At 38.4% G+C, this 21,462-nt stretch overlaps 1 protein-coding gene across 1 annotated transcript in view; it reads right to left on the bottom strand.

Moving 5' to 3' along the window:
• Nucleotides 1-643: 643 nt before the first annotated feature.
• Nucleotides 644-21,462, bottom strand: part of LOC121871558 — a 32,618-nt gene continuing 11,799 nt past the window's right edge. The window contains exon 2 of the mRNA XM_042374003.1: nucleotides 644-2,251. Within this exon, the coding sequence (XP_042229937.1) occupies nucleotides 644-2,242 (1,599 nt within the window). The 5' untranslated portion in view covers nucleotides 2,243-2,251. The remainder of the gene's footprint in view (nucleotides 2,252-21,462) is intronic.

Here is a 21,462-nt window from a genome sequence, read left to right as displayed (position 1 = left end):
ATATTAAGTAATTATTACATGTTTTAATTGCCTGTATGTTGGCCTGGCGAGTTATTGCTAGGCATTAACATACCTAAGTGTAAAGCTAGATGTCGCATTCTGGATTATATCTCAAAAACTGTAAAAAAAAAAAAAAGACTTTTTCGATGTCTTCTTAACCCAGCACCAAGTGAACCTAAATAATATGTGAATTATTGTGAAATTGCTGTTTGTTGTTAACAGGGACTGTGGACTGATGCGAGTGGGTAGCAAGTGTTATGCCCTCCCTTAAGGCAATGTGCCAAAGTTAAACAGTATTTTATTCTTCTTCTCTTTTCATTTCATAGTTAGTAAATTAGAGTTGTACATGTAGTTGTGTACTATTTATCAATAGTTAGGAATATTTTTTTACCCATTCGTGATACTCTGTATTTAAATTCACCCAACGAATGTTTTTTGGGGAACCTAACCCATTCACAACTCGAGGGATACCTGTACAATACATATAGCAGCAAGCTGTATAAGAAAAACATGCCTGGCAAAGGGCATAAGCTTGAATAACACTATAATTATAACCCATCCAATGTGGACATGCCACAACTGATTGCGGATGTGTCATATAAGGAAAAAAACAACATTATCGGTACAGTACAATATGTGTCAATTACTGCAGTGAGGGTACACATGAAATTGAGACCAGCCACAATTGATGGGTTAATGCAATGTTCCTCTCTGGTAAGAGAGAAAGTGAAGTCTTGATAATCAATATACTGCACCAGGAAGCAAGTAAAAGTCTACCCAAAACACTAACCTCATTATCTTTGTTCTCCTGCGGGTCTTTGCTCACAAATGGCTGCAAATATGGCTTTACTAGTCCCTCCACACTTCCACTTTGAGATTTACTGAAACATGGAACTTCCTCCTTGTTATACAGAAAAATCATTTTTGAATTGTTATCAAGTGAGTCATCATGTTTTTTCTTGGTGATTTCATTTGTACTATTATTGGAATCATCATCTACTGTTTCATCTAATACGATAAATATGTCAGTCTTATTTGAATCATTGGTAAGGTTGAATTTTTCATGCACTGACATATTGCACATAGACTGATTTAAGTCTTCTTCATCTGTCATGTCTTGGGTTACATCATTTACAGTTGAATCATTTGTCTTCATGTGTACACTGTCAGTGACAGAACCCTCTCGTGGTATTTTGCCCACATTCAGAGTTTGTTTAGATGATACATTTCCGTTTAGATTAATAGACGAACAATTGTGTTTTAGATTCTTATTCAAGTCAGTGACAGCTGCATGACCCTGCTGAAGAAGGGTGTTTGAACTGCAATCCTTTGTTTCTGTACTTGAAGCAATATTTCCCATCGTACCATCATCTGCACTTACCACCACAGAATCTGCAGACCCACTTGGAAACACCACACTAAATGAGGGTACTTCATTTTGGCTGGGTTCCTCATCATCAATATGCTGCAATATATTCAATGTTTTGTCTTTACTTGCACTCTTGATTCCATCTGATCTATTTTGGTTTTGTATAATTAATGATGATACATCGGCATCTTGGTGTTTACATTCCAACAATTTCTCTTGATTCTGTTGGTTAACGACAAATGATGGTTTGGGGGATTGCATCTTATTATACATTCCATTCCCACTACATTTTTTAGGACTTCTGTCTGGCCTGAGTGAGTGATATTGATCTTCATCCAGGTGAGGCCAAGGTGATGAATGACAATCTAAAATATCATTGCCATTATAAAACTTTTCAGGTGTTTTTGCCTCATGTACACTTGGCAGAATTAAGCCCTTGGATGGAGATAAGGATAACACCATTTTAGTCAACACCTTCTTTGGTATTTTAATGTTATCATTTTGAATTATATGATTTATTAGTTTTTCTGGATTTTCAACAGGGAGCCTGGCTAAAACATGTCTCTGTTTTAATTCCTTAGATGGACTAGTACTGCTAGATGCTGATGTGAAATTTTTGTTTATACAATTTAAAGATAAAATAGCGTTCCTTAGGGGAATAGTCTCTAAGAAAGCATTTTCTTTGTCTAAATCAATTCCAAAATATGAAAAGGTGTCCTTAGTATTTTTCTTAAGCATAAAATGTGGAGCAACATCTTCTTGTAGTGGAAGATCTCTTGAAGAGTTCTTGCCTACAACCTCCATCCCCAGACTGGTTAGTGGTATTTGAGGCTTCAGCAAATCCATCACTGACAATCCTTGCTCTTCTGTCATAGTTTTTATCTGTTGAGGAGAAGATATATATTAATGGGGAGTGAACCTGAAATACTACTTTCTAGCAGTGCATGTGTGTAGCAATGTAACTTTTGTAATACAAATTAATTACAGTCGACCCTCGTTAATTCGGACTAATAGGGAGGGAAGGGTGTCCGTTTTAGCCGATTGTCCGAATTAACCAATTTAGGGGTTAATATTGCATTATATTTCAAAGTCTTTGTTTTCGTCACGATTTTATCCCACTTTCCACTGTAATACGTACGTCATTTCAGCAAAAATATTACATTTCCGTGAATGTATTATATCAAGCACAGTATGAATATAATATCATTGTAATATAACAGTATTTTAACCGAAAACTAGTCAAAAAATGAATAACATCTCAAGAACATCGGAAGCTTAGGTAAAGTCTTTTGTTTTCGTCATGTATTTTATCCTATTTTACATTGAAATACATCACATTTCAGCAAAACTACTGTCTATTTCCGAGAATATATTCATTCAGGCGCAGTTTAGGTAAAATATACGTGTGATGTAACAGTTTTTTAACTGAAAACGATTTGAAAAACACGTACCCTCTAGCCCTGTTCAAGGAGAGGACTGGGAGAAGCTGTTTGGTGCTGCAGGCGATGACAAGGAAAATGATTTGGATGGATTTTAATGAAAATATTGAGAAATATGGTATCGTAGTATTTATTCAAGTCAATTAGGATAGAATATTATTGTAATACAACAGTTTTGTAACTGAAAACCAATCGAAAAGTGATTACGGTAACATCTTTTGAACGAAAGAAAGCGAAAGTCATTGTTTTCGTCACGATTTTATCCCACTTTCCACTGTAATACGTACGTCATTTCAGCAAATATATTACATTTCCGTGAATGCATTATATCAAGCACAGTATGAATAGAATACCATTGTAATATAACAGTATTTTAACCAAAAACTATTAAAAAAAAACGAGTAACTTCTCTTGAACATCGGAAGGTTAGGTAAAATCTTTTGTTTTCGTCATGTATTTTATCCTATTTTACATTAAAATACATCACGTTTCAGCAAAACTACTATTTATTTCTGAGAATATATTCATTCAGGCACAGTTAAGGTAAAATATACATGTGATGGAACAGTTTTTTAACTGAAAACGATTTGAAAAGCATGTGTGCCGTCTAGCTGATACTCAACAGCTGGTGGTGCATCATGCATCGTTGTAAACAATAGGAGGTTGAAGTAGATTACCAGGTATTATATTAAGTGTGAAATATCAAAAAGGTTTTTATTACCTGTATTTTTTGTAGATCAATGAGAACTGTTATACCGTATATGATATGATAAGTTAGCCTGTGCTAAGAACTTCAACATAGACTACTGAAAACACGTTGTAAGGTAATTTAGCCTATTGTAAGTTGGTGAGCTTCATTTGCTGAAGAAACTGCACAACTTTTCATTACTAATTGGTACATATTTTACGTTTCCATTGTTTACTGGCAGTAAATGGTAAATATTTTTCATGTCTGAAGCTAAAAGTTGCATCCCCCCCCCACACTAGTGGTGGAGATGTTACATTTAACCAAAAAGACGCTGGTGTTTTATCCCAGCAGTGGGTGGACCAGCATTTTAGCTTAAGGTCCGCATAGGTAATATTCCTAAAAATCTTAAAAAAAAATAAATAAATAAAAGTTCGTTCAGATTTTGTCCGAATTTTCCGAAATCCGGATTAAAGGGGTCCGAATTAACGAGGGTCGACTATATATATATATATATATATATATATATATATATATATATATATATATATATATATATATATATATATATATATATATATATATATATATATATATATATATATATATATATATATATACAGTGAACCCTCACTTTATGCACACACACTGTACGCGGTGCATCTACTCATATACGCAGGAGAAGTATAATTTTTTTATTTAGCTCATAAAATTCATACAAATTACCCGGCCAGAATATAATTTACATTGCTGGAATTCTTACAATTTGATGATCATTTTGAATATAAGCATCATAGATTTTGCATTAGACATACAAATTTTAGATCTAATGCAAGTATTTTGTTTACTCAGAGCAAATATGTTATCTTTTGTGCAAAATATATGAATGTGTATATTCAAAATATTCCTGGTCTTGCAAGGAATCCAGCAATGTCAATTATATTATCCTAACTTTAGTCTGAGGTATTATTTATTACTAAAAGTTAAAATCTAGTTTTTTCACCCAACATTTCTCTGGTAGGGAGGGAAGGTGGGGGGTGAGGGGGAGGGTTGGGAACGCCCGACCATCTGGCGCGGTTGGAAGAGTGGGGGAGGCAAGTTGGGGTACTTTGATTGACAGATAGTGTCGTGAAGAATATTTTTTTTATTAACTGAAGATATTTGTTTTAGCTCATAAAATTCATACAAATTACCCGGCCAGAATATAATTTACATTGCTGGAATTCTTACAATTTGATGATCATTTTGAATATAAACATCATAGATTTTGCATTAGACATACAAATTTTAGATCTAATGTAAGTATTTTGTTTACTCTGAGTAAATATGTTATCTTTTGTGCAAAATATATGACATTTATATTCAAAATATTCCTGGTCTTACAAGGAATCCAGCAATGTCAATTATATTATCCTAACTTTAGTTTGAGGTATTATTTATTACTATACCTTAAAATCTAGTGGTTTTCCCCAAAAAATTTCTCCGAGAGGGAAGAGCCAGCGAGTGTAGTGTGAGAAGAGGGGGAGGGAGTCGAGTCCATTATTTGAATGGACATTAACTTGGCGACTGTATTTCTCTATTTCTCTAAGTATTAATTGTGTGCATGTACCATCATAAAATTAAGATGTTATTTTTACTAGAACATAGGTATTGTGTCGGAAAAAGTGGAGTTTGGGGGTCAGCCGGGGTCATTTAATCCCATATGTTATGTTGTTCACTTTACGCATTTCTCGCTTTACGCGGGCCTCCGTGGGTTCAATTGACCGCGTAAGGTGAGGGTTCACTGTATACTGTACTGTACTGTACTGTAGTCCTGTACTGTATATACATCAATCACCCTTCCCTTTCCATCACATTATCTGCCACAACTGAGGAGAAATTTATATTACAGTTGCCCCCTGGGCCAAGATTTTTTTCACCAATAATAGTCTAATTAGCTCAAACAACACATTAAAGGTGCAGCCCAGCATCTTGATTTCAGCTTCAGCTGACTGATCATTGAACTACAAGAGGAATGAAGGTGTCTGTGTTGGCTGGTTACAGAACTATGCAAGGAGGGAGGGTATCTGTTGTGGCTGGCTACAAGTTCAAGCTCCACAGCAAATTGGTATTTCAGGATAAATCCCTTACTTCTAGCCAGTGTTGTTAAGTCAAGTTGATGCAGTAATACAAAACCAGCAATACAAAAGGGAAGTGGTGATACTATAGAGTCTTAAAGAGAAAAAACTGACTTTGTATCTCTAAGTCACTTGACTTGTTTGTTTTCTATAAAGGTGAGGAGAGCATCAAAGACTCATTACAGTAACCCCCCTTTTCCTATACAGCTCTTCAGTGTTTTAGCAGAAACTCTAAGTGTATAAGCTGTCAGTAATCAGAGCCAAAATAATGAACAGATCACATGGCTTGGTGTAGAAGCATCAACTGCATCCAGAGGTCAACTCTAGCACCCTATCCCGCCTTTGAGGTTGATGGTGTACTGGGGTGGAAAAGGTAATTGGTAGCTAAATTAAATACAGTCGTGTCGCATCTTACACGTATATAACTTACGTGCATTCAACTGTGTGTGCTTGACTTATAAAAAAAAACAAAAAACAACAACAACGCAGAGAGTGTACTCGCATATGGTTGGGGGGAGATACTTCCACCACCATGCTATATGTACTATTCCAGATGATACTAAATGTTACAAAATACTTCCTTGAGATAAATGTACAGTATATATCAGGTGCCTACAAGAGAGCTCAGGCTCTCAACTGGCTCAGCCATATTAATATTGTTATTATTATCCACTCTGTATCTGTGTTTTTCTGGCTAAATAAACTGTTTCAATTCAATTCATAGAACTAGAAAATGACCATGAGTGTTTATATTAAACCAAGGAACAATGAGTGAACAGAAAACTACATGTGACTTGTGTAACTTACAAGCTAACTACAAGTATAACGGTGGACAGCTGTTGACGATTCCAACTATCAACCAATCTACGACTGTATCAAAGGTGACGAGCCGTGGGATTACCAAATATGTCACTCAGCTGCATCAAAGGTACCAGCGATGGAACAACAGCTAGTTCAAACAAGTGCTAGCAAGTGTGATAGCTTTGATATCTCACCACAGCTAAATCAATGGTGGCAGCGGTATCGACGAATCTACTATAAACTCAATCAGTGCTTCAGGGCTCTGGTAAAAAAAAAAAAAAATGCAGTGATTTCTAGCTAATTAGAGAGAGATAAACATTACAGGTACTCCCCGACTTACGACGGGGTTAGGGACCCAAATCCAGGTCGTAAGTCCGATTGGTTGTAAGTCCGACATAGAAAAAAAAAATCAAATAAAAAAAAATAAATACAGTAAAAAATCTACAATGAAATACAGTACAGTAAAAATAATGAATAATGAAGAATGGATACAGTGTGACAGCACTTACCTTTAATGTTGTCAGCTGAATGCACAAGGGCCCCCATAATTTTCTATTTACAGGATACATGGAGACTATATTAATTGGATGAAGCAGAGGAGGAGACAGGGCTGGGTGGGTCATCAATGTCGCTTTCTTCAGACAGGTTTATGTACTGTGGAAACTTGCTGGTTGAAGGTATTGGATCATCTTGAGGGAGTGAAGAGGCAGCACTGGTGGGGCGTGAGGAGACGTCACTGGGGGACTTCTTAAATTAGATGTCCAATTTAGACTGTACAGTTTGCTTTTTCTTTTCATGATAAATTTCTCTGTAGCAAGCAAGTGCATCTTGGATCATTCTGTCTACTTTGGCATAACGCTCATAATTTTGATCCATGCCATCAAACATTTGCATTGCTTTATTAATTGTAGCAAATGACTCTGCCATTTGTTTCACTGAAAACTTTTTGGGGGGTGCCGGTTCTTCTACATTTTGTCTCTCTTCTTCCTCTGCAATTTTCTGTGCATCTAGTTCAATAAGATCCTCGTTTCTGAGCTCTTCTGCTACACTTTCAACCAACTGTTCAACATCTTCATTATCAATTTCTAACCGAAGCTGCTTACCTAACTCCACTATCTTGTTACTAATATCCGAAATAACTTCATTTTCATTAAATCCTTTGAAACTGTTCACATACCTTTTCAGGATTTTTCTTCCAAATTCCATTCATGCAATGTTTTGTAACCTGATCCCATGCTGCACTAATGTTCTTTATACATGACAAAACGTTGTACTCCTTCCAAAACTCTCTGAGCGTTTTCTCACCTTCAGTAGGAGCAACAGCCTGAGCAAAGGTCGTGCGTAAATAATACGCGTTAAAGGCAGCAATAGCACCTTGATCCAAGGGTTGGATGATAGAGGTAGTGTTAGGTGGAATGTACACTACCTTAACATCAGGGTGCATGTCGTCCAGGTGTGGTGGGTGTCCCGGAGCATTATCCAAAATCAGCAAAATCTTGAATGGAATCCGTTGTTGCAGACAATACTCCTTGGCTCGTGGAATGAAACAAGTCATGAACCAATCCTCAAACAGTGCTAAGGTTATCCAGGCTTTCATATTACTGCATAAAACACTGGCAGTGTGTGCTGCTGACATGTTTAAAAGCCCTGGGGTTCTTTGAATGATAGATCATGAAGGGCTTTAGCTTGAAACCAGCAACATTCCCCCCCAACAGAAGTGTAATTCTGTCCTTGAATGCCTTGAATCCTGGCATTGTTTTCACCCCTTTGAGGATGTATGTCCGCTCAGGCATGCGCTTCCACAATAATCCAGTCTCATCCACATTTAATATTTGCTCAGGCAAATAATTCCCTTCCACAATCACTTCATCTAACTCTTCCTTAAAAGCTTCGGCAGCACCAGCATCGGCACTAGCTGCCTCTCCACTCACCTTAACATTGTGTAGACTGTAGCGTGTTTTAAATCTATCAAACCACCCATGACTTCCTGTAAAGGTTTGATCACATTCATCCCCTGCCTGCTCCTTCAGGCTTTGGAACAGGTTTCTTGCTTTACCCTGTATAGTTAGAAGGCTTCTGTATCTGGTCTTCTATCCATATCACCAATAATTGTTCCATATCGTGAATAGAACCTTGTCTTTTCTTTGAAATTATAGTTCCCTTTATAGGTGTTGTTCCTTTCACTATATCACGAATACGTTCCTTGTCCTTCAGAATAGTGGATCATGGTCGAGTGTGAGAAACCTAGGTCACGTGAGATTGTTGCTACAGTATTTCCATTCTCATGCTGCGTTATTATCTTCATTATCATCTCAAAAGTAATTGCCTGTCTCCTTTTCTTTGGAGCACCACCAGCACTCTCACTTTTACACTTTCCAGTCATTATAAAGTCAATTAAATATGATAATAACGAAAGTTCACAGCGCAATCAGTATAGGATACGATAGCCAAACACCAACTAAGCACTCCACTGAGTGAGTGTACACACGCGGCGACCCGAGCCGCGCCACGCTCTCGCCCGGGACAGAAACATTTCGGTATAGAAAATGCGCGCATCATTTGAAAATATTTTTGGTCACGACTGCCAGTGGTATGTCCCGACGGTCGTAAGGTCAGAGCTAGTCGTAAGTACCGGTGGACGTAAGTCCAAGCAGTCGTAAGTCGGGGACTACCTGTATAAGTAACCAAAAATACTTATAACACAAAAAATAACAATGACTACCACAAAGTAACAAAAAACAAGATAGAATAACAAGTCACCCTAATTGTGTTGTAGCAGCAACAAGTAAGTAGTAGTACAAGTGGTAACATTATAACAGCTATGTGGGGGACTCTCAAGTGGTAACATAAGGACTAGCAGGCCTAACCAACAGAAAACCCTTGAAGGCACAGTGTGATGGTTGTGGTCAGAAAGTACCAGGCTAACGACAGGGGCTCAAGTAGTATCTTTCTCGGAGTATCACCTATCAACCACAGCTGACCTCAGCAGCCCTCCACCATAGCAGATGTATGTGTATGTGAAACACACACACACTTCCAACAGTGACATCATCTAGACTGTCGCCATCTTGGATACTATGTCATCGACGCCATTTTAGAAAAGGTTATCCATCCAGCCCAGCCGATGAGACATAAACAGGAGTACGATGCCAAAAAACTACAATCAACTCTACGGTATTAGGTATGTCACAAACAATCATTAGTTTATACAGTCTCTCCTCGACTTACAACGGGGTTCCGTCCTGACAACCAGGTCGTAAGTCGAAAAGGCAAAAATAATACATAGAAATTCTAAAATGGGTGTCTCTTTTTCTTCTCAGCACCACGAGAACTCTCACTTTTGCGCTTGCCAGCCATTTTAAAGGGAATTACAAACGAAAAGTATGTCAGTACACAGCGTGATCACTAGCGTCGGGACTTGAAAATACGTAATGTGAAAAATATTTTATACGACCATGGCAGTCATACGTCCGGGTTGTCGTAAGTCGAATATGTCATAAGTTGAGGAGAGACTGTATATACACATTTTATATATATTGTACAACATACCATCACACGGTAGACGTTGTGATAAGTTATTAATTATCAAGTGCCTTGTAACAATGAATTAAAAGATAGTTTGTACAATTAATTATCACACTACCTTATTGTGAATGGATTGGAAAAGTTATTAAATATTTAACTTTAATAAACATTTATGGATCATTTATATGTTTTAAGCAATCAACAAGTTGTAAACCATAATGAAAACTTAGATAGTGATTCAAGTGACAATGTACCCCATGACACAGTTAACATTGAAACAAGTGAACTCAAAGGTGTGCATGAATTACAAGTCACAGAACCTAAACTACAAGTATACACTTGGATTGAAGGTAGTGAAGCAGTCATAGATATAACATATAAAGAATTATTATTTACACAACTTAGATCAGGACGTTCTTATGACACTACACCTCTGTATAGTGAACTTTAACCTCTGACACTACACATGAGTATAGTGTATTGGTATCTTCTACTTCATGTACTAGTACTTCACCAACATTTCAGTTAACTAGTAAACCTCTAACCACTAACATGACTGACCAAGTGCTGCAAGCAACTAATGTGTGGAAAATACAACCACAGCATGATCGAATCCCAGACTTCACAGGGGAAGATCCTAACTACTGTATAATGTATTAACATTTATCTGAGCATGTGAGGATGTGATGAGACATAATGTCCAGAATGACAAGGACCAAGAAGCATTCGTCTGTGGTCACATTAAACCAGGCTGTCGCACAAATCGACTAATGAATGCTACGGGTTTTACTCAAACAAAATATGATGAGTTTAGAAACAATTTGATCGGTTTCTTTGATCAGGGAGCAATTGGTGGTCATCTTACATGGATTTTTAGAATGGTAAACCAAACCGTGCCACTAGCCCAAACACAGGTTGTCTATATGGCACAATACAGGTAAAAGAAATACTGTAATTGTCCTAAGGACAAACACATAAAGGGAATATACATTTCTTTGCAAAGTAAAAATGTCCCCCCTCCTCCACCCCAGGTCAGCAAATGTTATTCGTGGATTTGGCGAATCGTGGCCATTTTGAGATCCTAATCCTCGCAAATTTGGGGGCCCTCTGTACTAATGTTGTTGCACAGCCCACTCAATTACCAATTGGTAGCATTACACCAACGCAAGAACAAACGAGGCAGGAGAAGTTGGATCAAATGACTCCACATGTCAAGGTGATTGACCATCTTCAAGGAAAAGTGAATTCCTAGAGTTACTAGCCGACTACAGGGACATAGTAGCATTACCTGGAGAACCGCTGGGTCAAACAAAATTAACCTCACACAGCATATCTTTAAAACCAGACACTAACCCTGGCTACATACCAGCTTACAGACTACCACACAACCAACGGCCCATAGTTGAAGACATGGTTAAAGATATGATGGAACAGAAGGTAATCACACATTTGTCATCCCCTTGGAATTCTCCTCTTTTTCTAGTTCCAAAGAAAGATGGAGGATGGCGCCCTGTTATTGACTTTGGATGAGTCAATGAAGCAACCATACCAGATGCCTGTTCTGAGTGATTTGTTGCAATCCTTGGGAAAAAAATGCAGTTTTTAGTAATCTCGCTCTTCTTGGCGGGTATTGGCAAATTTCTCTCAATGAGAAATCCATTAAGGTGACTGTATTCAGCACTCCCTTGGGACATTTTGAATTTTTAAAAATGCCATTTGGACTACGAAATGCGCCATTAACATTTCAACGAATGATCAACATGAAAGACTAATAAGAAAAGTGGAGGCTCATGGCATTAAAGGAGATACAGTATAGTCTCGATTTACGCGGATTTGGTTTACGCGTTTGGTCATTTATGCGGCATCTTGCCAGACCGACAATTTTTATTTACACGGTTCATTCCATCATTTACGCGGGAAGCAGTGCGGGCAGGGTGCGTACAAGGTCGCCCAGTCAACAAAACATTCCCGAGTTCTTCACCCACCACAGCCGGCCCAAGTCAGTGATAGTGAGGATATGGACTTTGAGGGGTTTGACAAAGAGGCCCTGCAAGCCTCTGTGGTGGATAGTGATACAGGTGATACAAGTGATACAGATGAGGGCCAATAATCTGCCCTCTGCCACGGAACTAACCCCCCCATCCCCGTGTGCCCAGCCATCTCTTCTACTAAGGTAAGTGTTAAAAAACCTATTATTATTGACATTTCTCTTAAATATTAATTGTGTGTGCACACCATCATAAAATTAAGATGTTATTTTTACTACAACGTACGAATTGTGTCGGAAAAAGTGTAGTTTGGGGGTCGGCCCAGTCTCTATTTCAATTAATCCCATTCAATTAATCCCATATGTTCTGTTATTTCGTTTACGCGTTTCTCGTTTTATGCGGACCTCCACAGGTTCAATTGACCGCGTTAATGAAGACTATACAGTGAACCCTCGCTTTACGCGGTTTCACTTTACGCGTTTCTACATTTACGCGGTACCCTGCCAGAACCAGAATTCCCACTTTACGCGGTGCATCTACTCATATAGGCAGGTGAAGTATAATTTTTTTATTTAGCTCATAAAATTCATACAAATTATCCGGCCAGAATATAATTTACATTGCTGGAATTCTTACAATTTGATGATCATTTTGAATATAAGCATCATAGATTTTGCATTAGACATACAAATTTTAGATCTAATGCAAGTATTTTGTTTACTCAGAGCAAATATGTTACCTTTTGTGCAAAATATATGAAGTGTATATTCAAAATATTCCTGGTCTGGCAAGGAATCCAGCAATGCCAATTATATTATCCTAACTTTAGTCTGAGGTATTATTTATTACTAAAAAGGTAAATATTCTGGTTTCTCCCACACATTTCTCTGGTAGGGAGGGTTGGTGGGGGGTGGGGGGGGGAGGGAGGGACCAACCGATCATCTGGCGCGGTTGGAAGAGGGGGGGAGGCAAGGTGGGGTACTTTGATTGACAGATAGTGTGGGAAGAATAGAAATTTTTTTTATTAACTGATATTTGTTTTAGCTCATAAAATTCATACAAATTACCCGGCCAGAATATAATTTACATTGCTGGAATTCTTACAATTTGATGATCATTTTGAATATAAACATCATAGATTTTGCATTAGACATACAAATTTTAGATCTAATGTAAGTAATTTGTTTACTCTGAGTAAATATGTTATCTTTTGTGCAAAATATATGACATTTAAATTCAAAATATTTCTGGTCTTACAATGAATCCAGCAATGTCAATTATATTATCCTAACTTTAGTTTGAGGTATTATTTATTACTATACAGTCGGCCCTTAACATACGCGGGGGTTACGTAACAGAGATAGCCGTGGATGTTAAAAATCCGCGTATATGTGCTGCCCCCCCCCAAAAAAACCCTGGCCCCCATGTCCTTATTTACCGTATATACCTGTGTGTAGTTCGAGTTTTTAAGATCAAATTATTTGGCAAAAAATTGGGGGTCGACCTCTAAAAGGGTAATAGTTTCGTTAGGTTGAAAAATATTTACCAGTAACTACCAGTAAACAATGGCAACGATGCACCAACGCACCACCAGCTGTGAGTGTCGGTACAGTTGCCAGGGCAGATCTCTTGCGTCATCATAGCAAGCCCAAAGTAGCCAAGTCCATGGTATGGTAGTACAGGACGATGTAAAACATAAAGTATTCATTTATTTAAGTTTATTTATAGATACTTGACATAAATTTCTGTTCATTACATTTGAAACATCAATCTTTGTTAATTAAATTTGAAACAAAAGAAAACTACGATACCGTATTTTCATTAAAATATTACATCACAAGTATATTTTACCTTAACTGTGACTGAATGAATATACGTATTCTCAGAAATAAATATGGAAATATAATATTTTTGCTGGAATGACGTACATATTACAGTGGAAAGTGGGATAAAATCATGACGAAAACAATGACTTTCGCTTTCTTTCGTTATTCAAAAGATTTTACCGTAATCGCTTTTCGAATGGTTTTCAGTTAAAAAACTGTTGTACTCGTACTGTATTACAATAATATTCTATCCTATCATTAGCCTTATAATCCCACAACTGAAAACCATTCGAAAAGCAATTACGGTAACATCTTTTGAACGAAAGAAAGAGAAAGTCATTGCTTTCGTCACAATTTTATCCCACTTTCCACTGTAATACGTACATCATTTCAGCAAAAATATTACATTTCCATGTTCTCAGAAATAAATGGTAGTTTTGTTGAAATGTAATGTACAGTATTTAATATTAAAATGCAAAAATAGCTATAAAAACAATTAATACACCCGTAATGTACTGGCTGGCATCTCCACTCGTCCCTCCTCCCGCGTCCAAGGTCACCACTCCTCCCAACTCGCTCCCCCCGCTCTCTCCTCCGCCTCCTCCACCTCCTCACCGTCACTACTGCCAACAACAAACACAAATGTTTTGTGAATAACTGCACCACCACTTCCTATGTACAGTACTGAACTGTACTGCACTGTGCATTTTTACAAACAATAAACATGGCAAGAAAAGCTATTAAAAAAAAAAGAGATAAAAATTTCACTTTACTGTACAGTACCTATCCTCGGCGACAGGACGGGGGTCATCGGGCTCATCGTCACTCAATTCCATAACGGGTGGTGAAGTGGGGGTGACGGTGGATTCAGCTGCTTCCTCACTGCTGCCAGTGATTGTTGGTGTTAAATCTCTCCGTCGGTGATCAAAGAACATGGTGATGGGGAGTTGTCGTCTCTTTCTTTTCATTTCTTCCATGATGTTTTTGTATAGAGCAAAAACGTCATCCATCCCTCGCATGAATTTCAGGGAATGCACCATGGAGGGGTCCATACTATAGGCCAGGTTTTTCAGTGCCTCAATATTCCTGGTCATTTCCCCCAACTTCTCCAACGTTATTTCTTGGGGCTCTTCCTCTTCCTCTTTCCCTTTCGCTTCCTCTTCCTCTTCCTTGCCTGAGTCTACTAACTCCTGTAGATCCTCCTCGTTCAGCTCAGTGTCGTGCTCTTCAATTAGCTCCCTAATCTTGTCCTCTGCCATGTCATGGAAGCCTTCAGCAGCCACTTTCCTTGACAGTGCCAGGGTCTTTCTGAATATTTTCATTAAAATCCATCAAAATCATTTTCCTTGTCATCATCTTAAGCACCAAACAGCTCCTCCCAGTCTTCTCCTTGAACAGGGCTAGAAGGTACATGTTTTTCAAATCGTTTTCAATTAAAAAAATGTTACAGCACATGTATATTTTACCTAAACTGCGCCTGAATGAATATATTCTCAGAAATAAAGTAGTTTTGCTGAAACGTGATGTATTTCAATGTAAAATAGGATAAAATACATGACGAAAACAAAAGACTTTACCTAACCTTCCAATGTTCAAGAGATGTTACTCGTTTTTTTAATAGTTTTCGGTTAAAATACTGTTATATTACAATGATATTTTATTCATACTGTGCTTGATATACTACATTCACGGAAATGTAATATTTTTGCTGAAATGACGTACGTATTACAGTGAAAAGTGGGATAAAATCGTGACGAAAACAATGACTTTCGCTTTCTTTTGTTCAAAAGATGTTACCGTAATCGCTTTTCGAATGGTTTTCAGTTAAAAAAACTGTTGCATCACAAGTGAATTAGGATACAATATTATTGTAATACAACAGTTTTTTAACTGAAAACCATTCGAAAAGCGATTACGGTAACATCTTTTGAACGAAAGAAAGCGAGTCATTGCTTTCGTCACTTTCCACTGTAATACGTACGTCATTTCAGCAAAATATTACATTTCCATATTCTCAGAAATAAATAGTAGTTTTGCTGAAACGTAATGCATTTCAATGTAAATTAGGATAAACTACATGAAAACAAAAGACTTTACCTAACCTTCCGATGTTCAAGATATGTTACTCGTTTTTTTAGTAGTTTTCGGTTAAAATACTCTTATATTAGTGATATTCTATTCATACTGTGCTTGATATAATACATTCACGGAAATGTAATATTTTTGCAACTACAATGCTGATGTCAACACAAGCGTGGTTACAGCGAGACTGACTGAGTGAGGGAGAGCTATGCGTGTGTGTGTGAGGTTGCGGGAGCGGGCGGTGTCCCGTGTTTGGTGCCGCGAGCGAGTTGAATGGCGTGCAATTTGATTGTACTTCAATTACTTCAATGTACAGAATATTCCTCTGGCGGGGCAATCCGCGTATTTGCAAATCCGTGTATGCTAAACCCGCGTATGTTAAGGGCCGACGGTACATACACGACATAGATATCGGCGTAGACAACAACATAAGTAAATTTGCTGATGACACTAATATAGGGCGTATAATTAAATATGACAAGGACTCCGCAAAACTACAGGAAGATCTACACAAATTTTTAGAATGGTCTGAAAATGGCAGATGAAATTCAATGTGGACAAATGTAAAGTACTTAGTCTAGGAGATGAAAACAGAGAAACCAGTTATCAGATGAACAACGATGTTACAGAGAAATCCGACTGAGAGAAAGACTTAGAAGTAATGATAAGTAGGAATCCTAAGCCAAGTAAACAATGTGTATTTGCTCAAAACAAGGCTAATAAAGTACTTAGGTTCATACAAAGGAGTGTTAGTTACAAGACTAGAGAGGTCATCCTAAAACTATATCTTGTGCTTGTGAGACCTCACTTGGATTACGCAGTTCAATTCTGGTAACCATATTACAGAATGGATATGGACTTCCTAGAAAGAATTCAGAGGAGAATGACAAGACTAATCCTGGGCATTAGGAACCTTGAGTACAGAGACAGGTTAAAACATCTTAATTTGCATTCCCTCGAGAGATGTAGAGTGAGGGGCGATATGATAGAGGTGTAAAAATTTAAGTCAGGGCTAAAAAAAGGGAACATATCAAAGGTACTCAAACTATCCAACCAGGAGCGAACTCGTAACAATTTCTTTAAATTAGACATATTTAGATTTAGGAGCGAGATAGGTAAACATCGGTTTGGAAATATAGTGGATGAATGGAACCAGTTACTAAATATCATCATTAACTTGAATATGCTGGATAGCTTCAAACATAGGTTGGATGGATGTATGAGAGATATGGGTTGGGTGTAAATGGGACTGCCCAGTATGGGCCAATAGGCCCGCTGCAGTTTCCTCCATTCTTATGTTCTTATTTGAAAAAGGGGAATGTGTTGTGGACATAGCCGCTGTGCTTGGTCTAACCCCCACAACGGTGCGTACTATCCGAATGAAAGCTGACTAGATTAAGGTTAGTGCTGGAAGTGGTTCTTCTCCGAGTGCTACTAAGACGACTCGTACTAGAAGCACTGTGATAGAGAAGGTGGAAAAGATGCTGGCAATATGGATGGAGGACCAGAATCAATGCAATGCCCCTGTGAGCTTTATGGTTATCCAGCAAAGGCCAGATCCTTGTTTGATGACTTAAAGGCAGAAGAGGGTGAAGGATTGAAGGAAGAGACCTTTACAGCCAGCTGAGGCTGGTTTCAACGATTTAAGCGTCATTATAACTTCCACAACATAAAGATGACTGGTGAAGCTGCCAGTTCAGATATGGTTGCTGCCGAGTCATTCCCGCCAGAATTCAAACGGATTATCCAGCAAGGAGGCCACTCACTGAAGCAAGTCTTGAATGTGGATGAGACTGGTCTCTTTTGGAAGAGGATGCTTGAGAGGACCTATATCTCCAAGGAGGAGACAAGAGCGCCAGGTTTTAAAGTGGCAAAAGACCGCTTGATGCTGCTGCATAGCGCGAAAGCTGCCGTTGACTTCAAACTGAAGCCTATGCAGATTTCTCGCGCTGCCAACCCACAGGCCCTGAAAGGTTACTCTAAGGATCACTTTCCTGTCATTTACAAGACAAACAAAAAGGCATGGATAACCGGCGCCATATTTAGCCAGTGGTTAAACGTGTATGCCGTCCCTGCACTGAAGGAATACTGTGCCAAGGAGGACCTTAACTTCAAAATTCTTCTGATCCTTGACAATGCTCCAGCTCATCCTCCCAATCTCAATGACTTGCATGACAGTGTAAAAGTTGTCTTCCTGCCTCCCAACACGACAGCACTGGTGTAGCCTATGGACCAAAGCGTCATCACCGCATTCAAGGCGTATTATTTATGCTGTACCATGGCCAGCTGCTCAAGGCTACAGACGGAGAAAATAAACCAACGATCTGAGAATATTGGACTGGCTTCAACATTCTTCATGCTATTGACAACATTCGTAAGGCATGGGAAGAGGTTTCAGAAAGTTGCCCGAATGATGTGTGGCATAAACTATGACCCGAGTGTGTCAGCAGTTTTACGGGATTTATGGACTTACGGGTAGTCTCAGCTGTGAATAGGGATAACCTCAGCTTGGCTAGACAGGCAGGCTTTGATGAACTGGAATCAGAGGATATTGAGCACGTCCTGGCATCCCATACAGAAGAGCTCACCAACGAAGATCTGCAACAATTAACAAAACACAATCCCGTTGAAAACGGCGACGAAGAAGAACCTCAATGAACGCTAATTTCCAAGAGGCTGGCATAATCGTTGAACATGTCCCAGCAAGCAATGCAAATGCTTCTAGATGACGACCCAAACAGAGAACGTAGCTCAAGGGTTCAACATAGCATTGATAACAGTCTTGGTTGATACACCGAGATCTATATGGAGAAGATGAGTAGCACCAGGCAGTCAACACTGGATAAATTTTTTCGTCGCGGGACAGCAGAAGGAGCTTGTTCACAACAGCCGGTAGCCAAGGAGGAGCAAATATCAACGGAGGAGGAGCAAACATCAACGGAGGAGGAACAAACAACAACTGAGGAACCCCAGTCAGAGCAGGAGGAGGCAGCCGCAGAGTCTCAGTGACTCACCACCCTCCTCCTCTCCCACCCTCCCCCTTCACCCCCGCCATCCTCCTCCTTCGCTCCACTACCTACCACACACTCACTCTACCACCTCTGCCCATCGGTGTGTATCAATACAAACTTAGTACTGTAGTTCTATATACTATTTTCTATAGAATTGGCAATTATTTTCTGTATACTGTATGTAACTTTTTTCACGGGGCAAAGGGAGGCTCAGGAACATAACTCCCGTATTTTATCTTTCTTATGGGGAAAATTGATCCGCTTAACATTGTTTCGCATAACGTCGTGTTTTCGGGAGCATAACACTGACGTTAAGCGAGGACACCCTGTGTTGGCATTCCCTGATTATACTCAACCTCTCACCCTATACACCGACACCTTTGGACAAGGGCTAGGAGCTGTTCTCATGCAGTTAGACACTAGAGGGAAAAATAGAGTGATTGCTTATGCAAGCCATAAATTTAATGATGCAGAAACGCGCTATTCAGTAACGTATCTTGAAGCGTTAGCTGTTGTCTGGTCATTAAAGAAATTTAGAGATGTGATATTTGGATATCCAAAGAGAGTTCATACGGATCTTGCAGCAGTAACGGAGTTATTCCCAGGGAAAGAACCTCTCAATAATTCGCACCCAACTTTAAATACTTACCGGGACAACTGAACGTGGTTGCCGATGCACTGTCTAGACACATAGCTCCGGCTATGCCAACATCCTCGTTCACTCTACAAAATTTAAGAGCTGAACAGCAGCAAGATCCAATGTGGTCTGAAATAATTTATGCTCTCGAATCAGGTGATGAGGACGATCTACGATTGTTACGTCTTCCGTTCAAACAGTTTGAACCGAGACAAGACATACTGCACTGCACAACAAACACAGTGCACAATACTGTCACACAAATTGTCGTACCTGACAGTCTATGAGACACGGTACTCAGCCAAAAATTAACTTAGTCCTTCTTATATCTACAGCCTGGATGAAACTCTTTGGTGGGTCAGATCTGGCCCATGGACCTTAGTTTGGGAACCCCTGGTTTTGTGAAATAAAACAAAGTAAGGTTACAAGGACAGTTTAGAAAATGTGTATTAAGGGAAATACAGGAGATTTAATATTAATAAGACATTAAATGTCAGTAATAATACAGGGTATTCAAAAGATGAGAAATTTACTCTCTATAACATTTTAAATATGTAAAAGTAGTTAAAGAACAATAGCAAAGTACACTTTTTTTTAAATTTGATGTACAATCTCGTTCAAGATTCTTCAAACACTGCTGGAGACAGCTGGCAACTCAAGGCCGTTTGTTTACTACAGTAGTACTCCGATTTACTGCGGTCAATTGAACCCACAGGATACCGCGGAAAGTGAAAACCGCGTAAAGTGAACAACAGAACATATGGGATTAATCCCAATAGACTGGCCCGACCCCCACACTCCACTTTTTCCGACACAATACCAATGTTGTAGTAAAAATAACATCTAAATTTTATGATGGTATGCTCATACAATTCTCATACAATTAATATTTAAGAGAAATACAGTCCAGGTTAATGTCCATTCAAATAATGGACTCAAATCATCCCCCCCCCCACTCTTCCCAGCTCACTAGCTCCTACCTCTCTGAGAAATGTTTGGGTGAAAACCACTAGATTTTAACGTTTAGTAATAAATAATACCTCAGACTAAAGTTAAGATAATATAATTGACATTTCTGGACTTCTTGCAGGTCAGGGAATATTTTGAATGTAAACTTCATATATTTTGCACAAAACATAAAATATTTGCTTTGTGTAAACCAAATTATTACATTAATCTAAAATTTGTATGTCTAATGCAAAATCCATGATGTTTATATTCAAAATGATCATCATATTGTAAGAATTCCAGCAATGTAAATTATATTCTGGCCGAATAATTTGTATGAATTTTAGGAGGTAAAACAAATATCTTCAGGTAATAAAAAAAAAATATTCTTCACGACACTATCTCTCAATCCAAGTACCCCACCTTGCCTCCCCCCTCCTCACACTCCCGCCAGCTGGGTCGGTCGTCCCAACCCTCCCCCCCCACCCCCCCTCCCTACCAGAGAAATGTTTGGGTGAAAAAACTAGATTTTAACTTTTAGTAATAAATAATACCTCAGACTAAAGTTAGGATAATATAATTGACATTTCTGGATTACTTGCAGGTCAGGGAATATTTTGAATGTAAACTTCATATATTTTGCACAAAAGATAAAATATTTGCTTTGTGTAAACCAAATTATTACACTAGATCTAAAATTTGTATGTCTAATGCAAAATCCATGATGTTTATATTCATAATAATCATCATATTGTAAGAATTCCAGCAATGTAAATTATATTCTGGCTGGGTAATTTGTATGAATTTTATGAGCTAAAACACATATCTTCAGTAAATAAACAAAGAAATATTCTTCAAGGACACTATCTGTCAATCAAAATACACCATCTCCGCCCTCCGTCCCTTCCTACCCCCCACCCCCCACTCCCTACCAGAGAAGTGATTGGGAGAAAATAGTATATTTACATTTTTAGTAATAAATAACACCTCAGACTGAAGTTAGGATAATATAATTGACATTTCTAGATGCCTTG

This window comes from Homarus americanus, unplaced genomic scaffold (assembly GCF_018991925.1).
Source record: "Homarus americanus isolate GMGI-L3 unplaced genomic scaffold, GMGI_Hamer_2.0 scaffold45698, whole genome shotgun sequence".
Classification (NCBI taxonomy): Eukaryota; Metazoa; Arthropoda; class Malacostraca; order Decapoda; family Nephropidae; genus Homarus; species Homarus americanus.
This window is presented reverse-complemented; position numbering and strand designations above follow the sequence as displayed.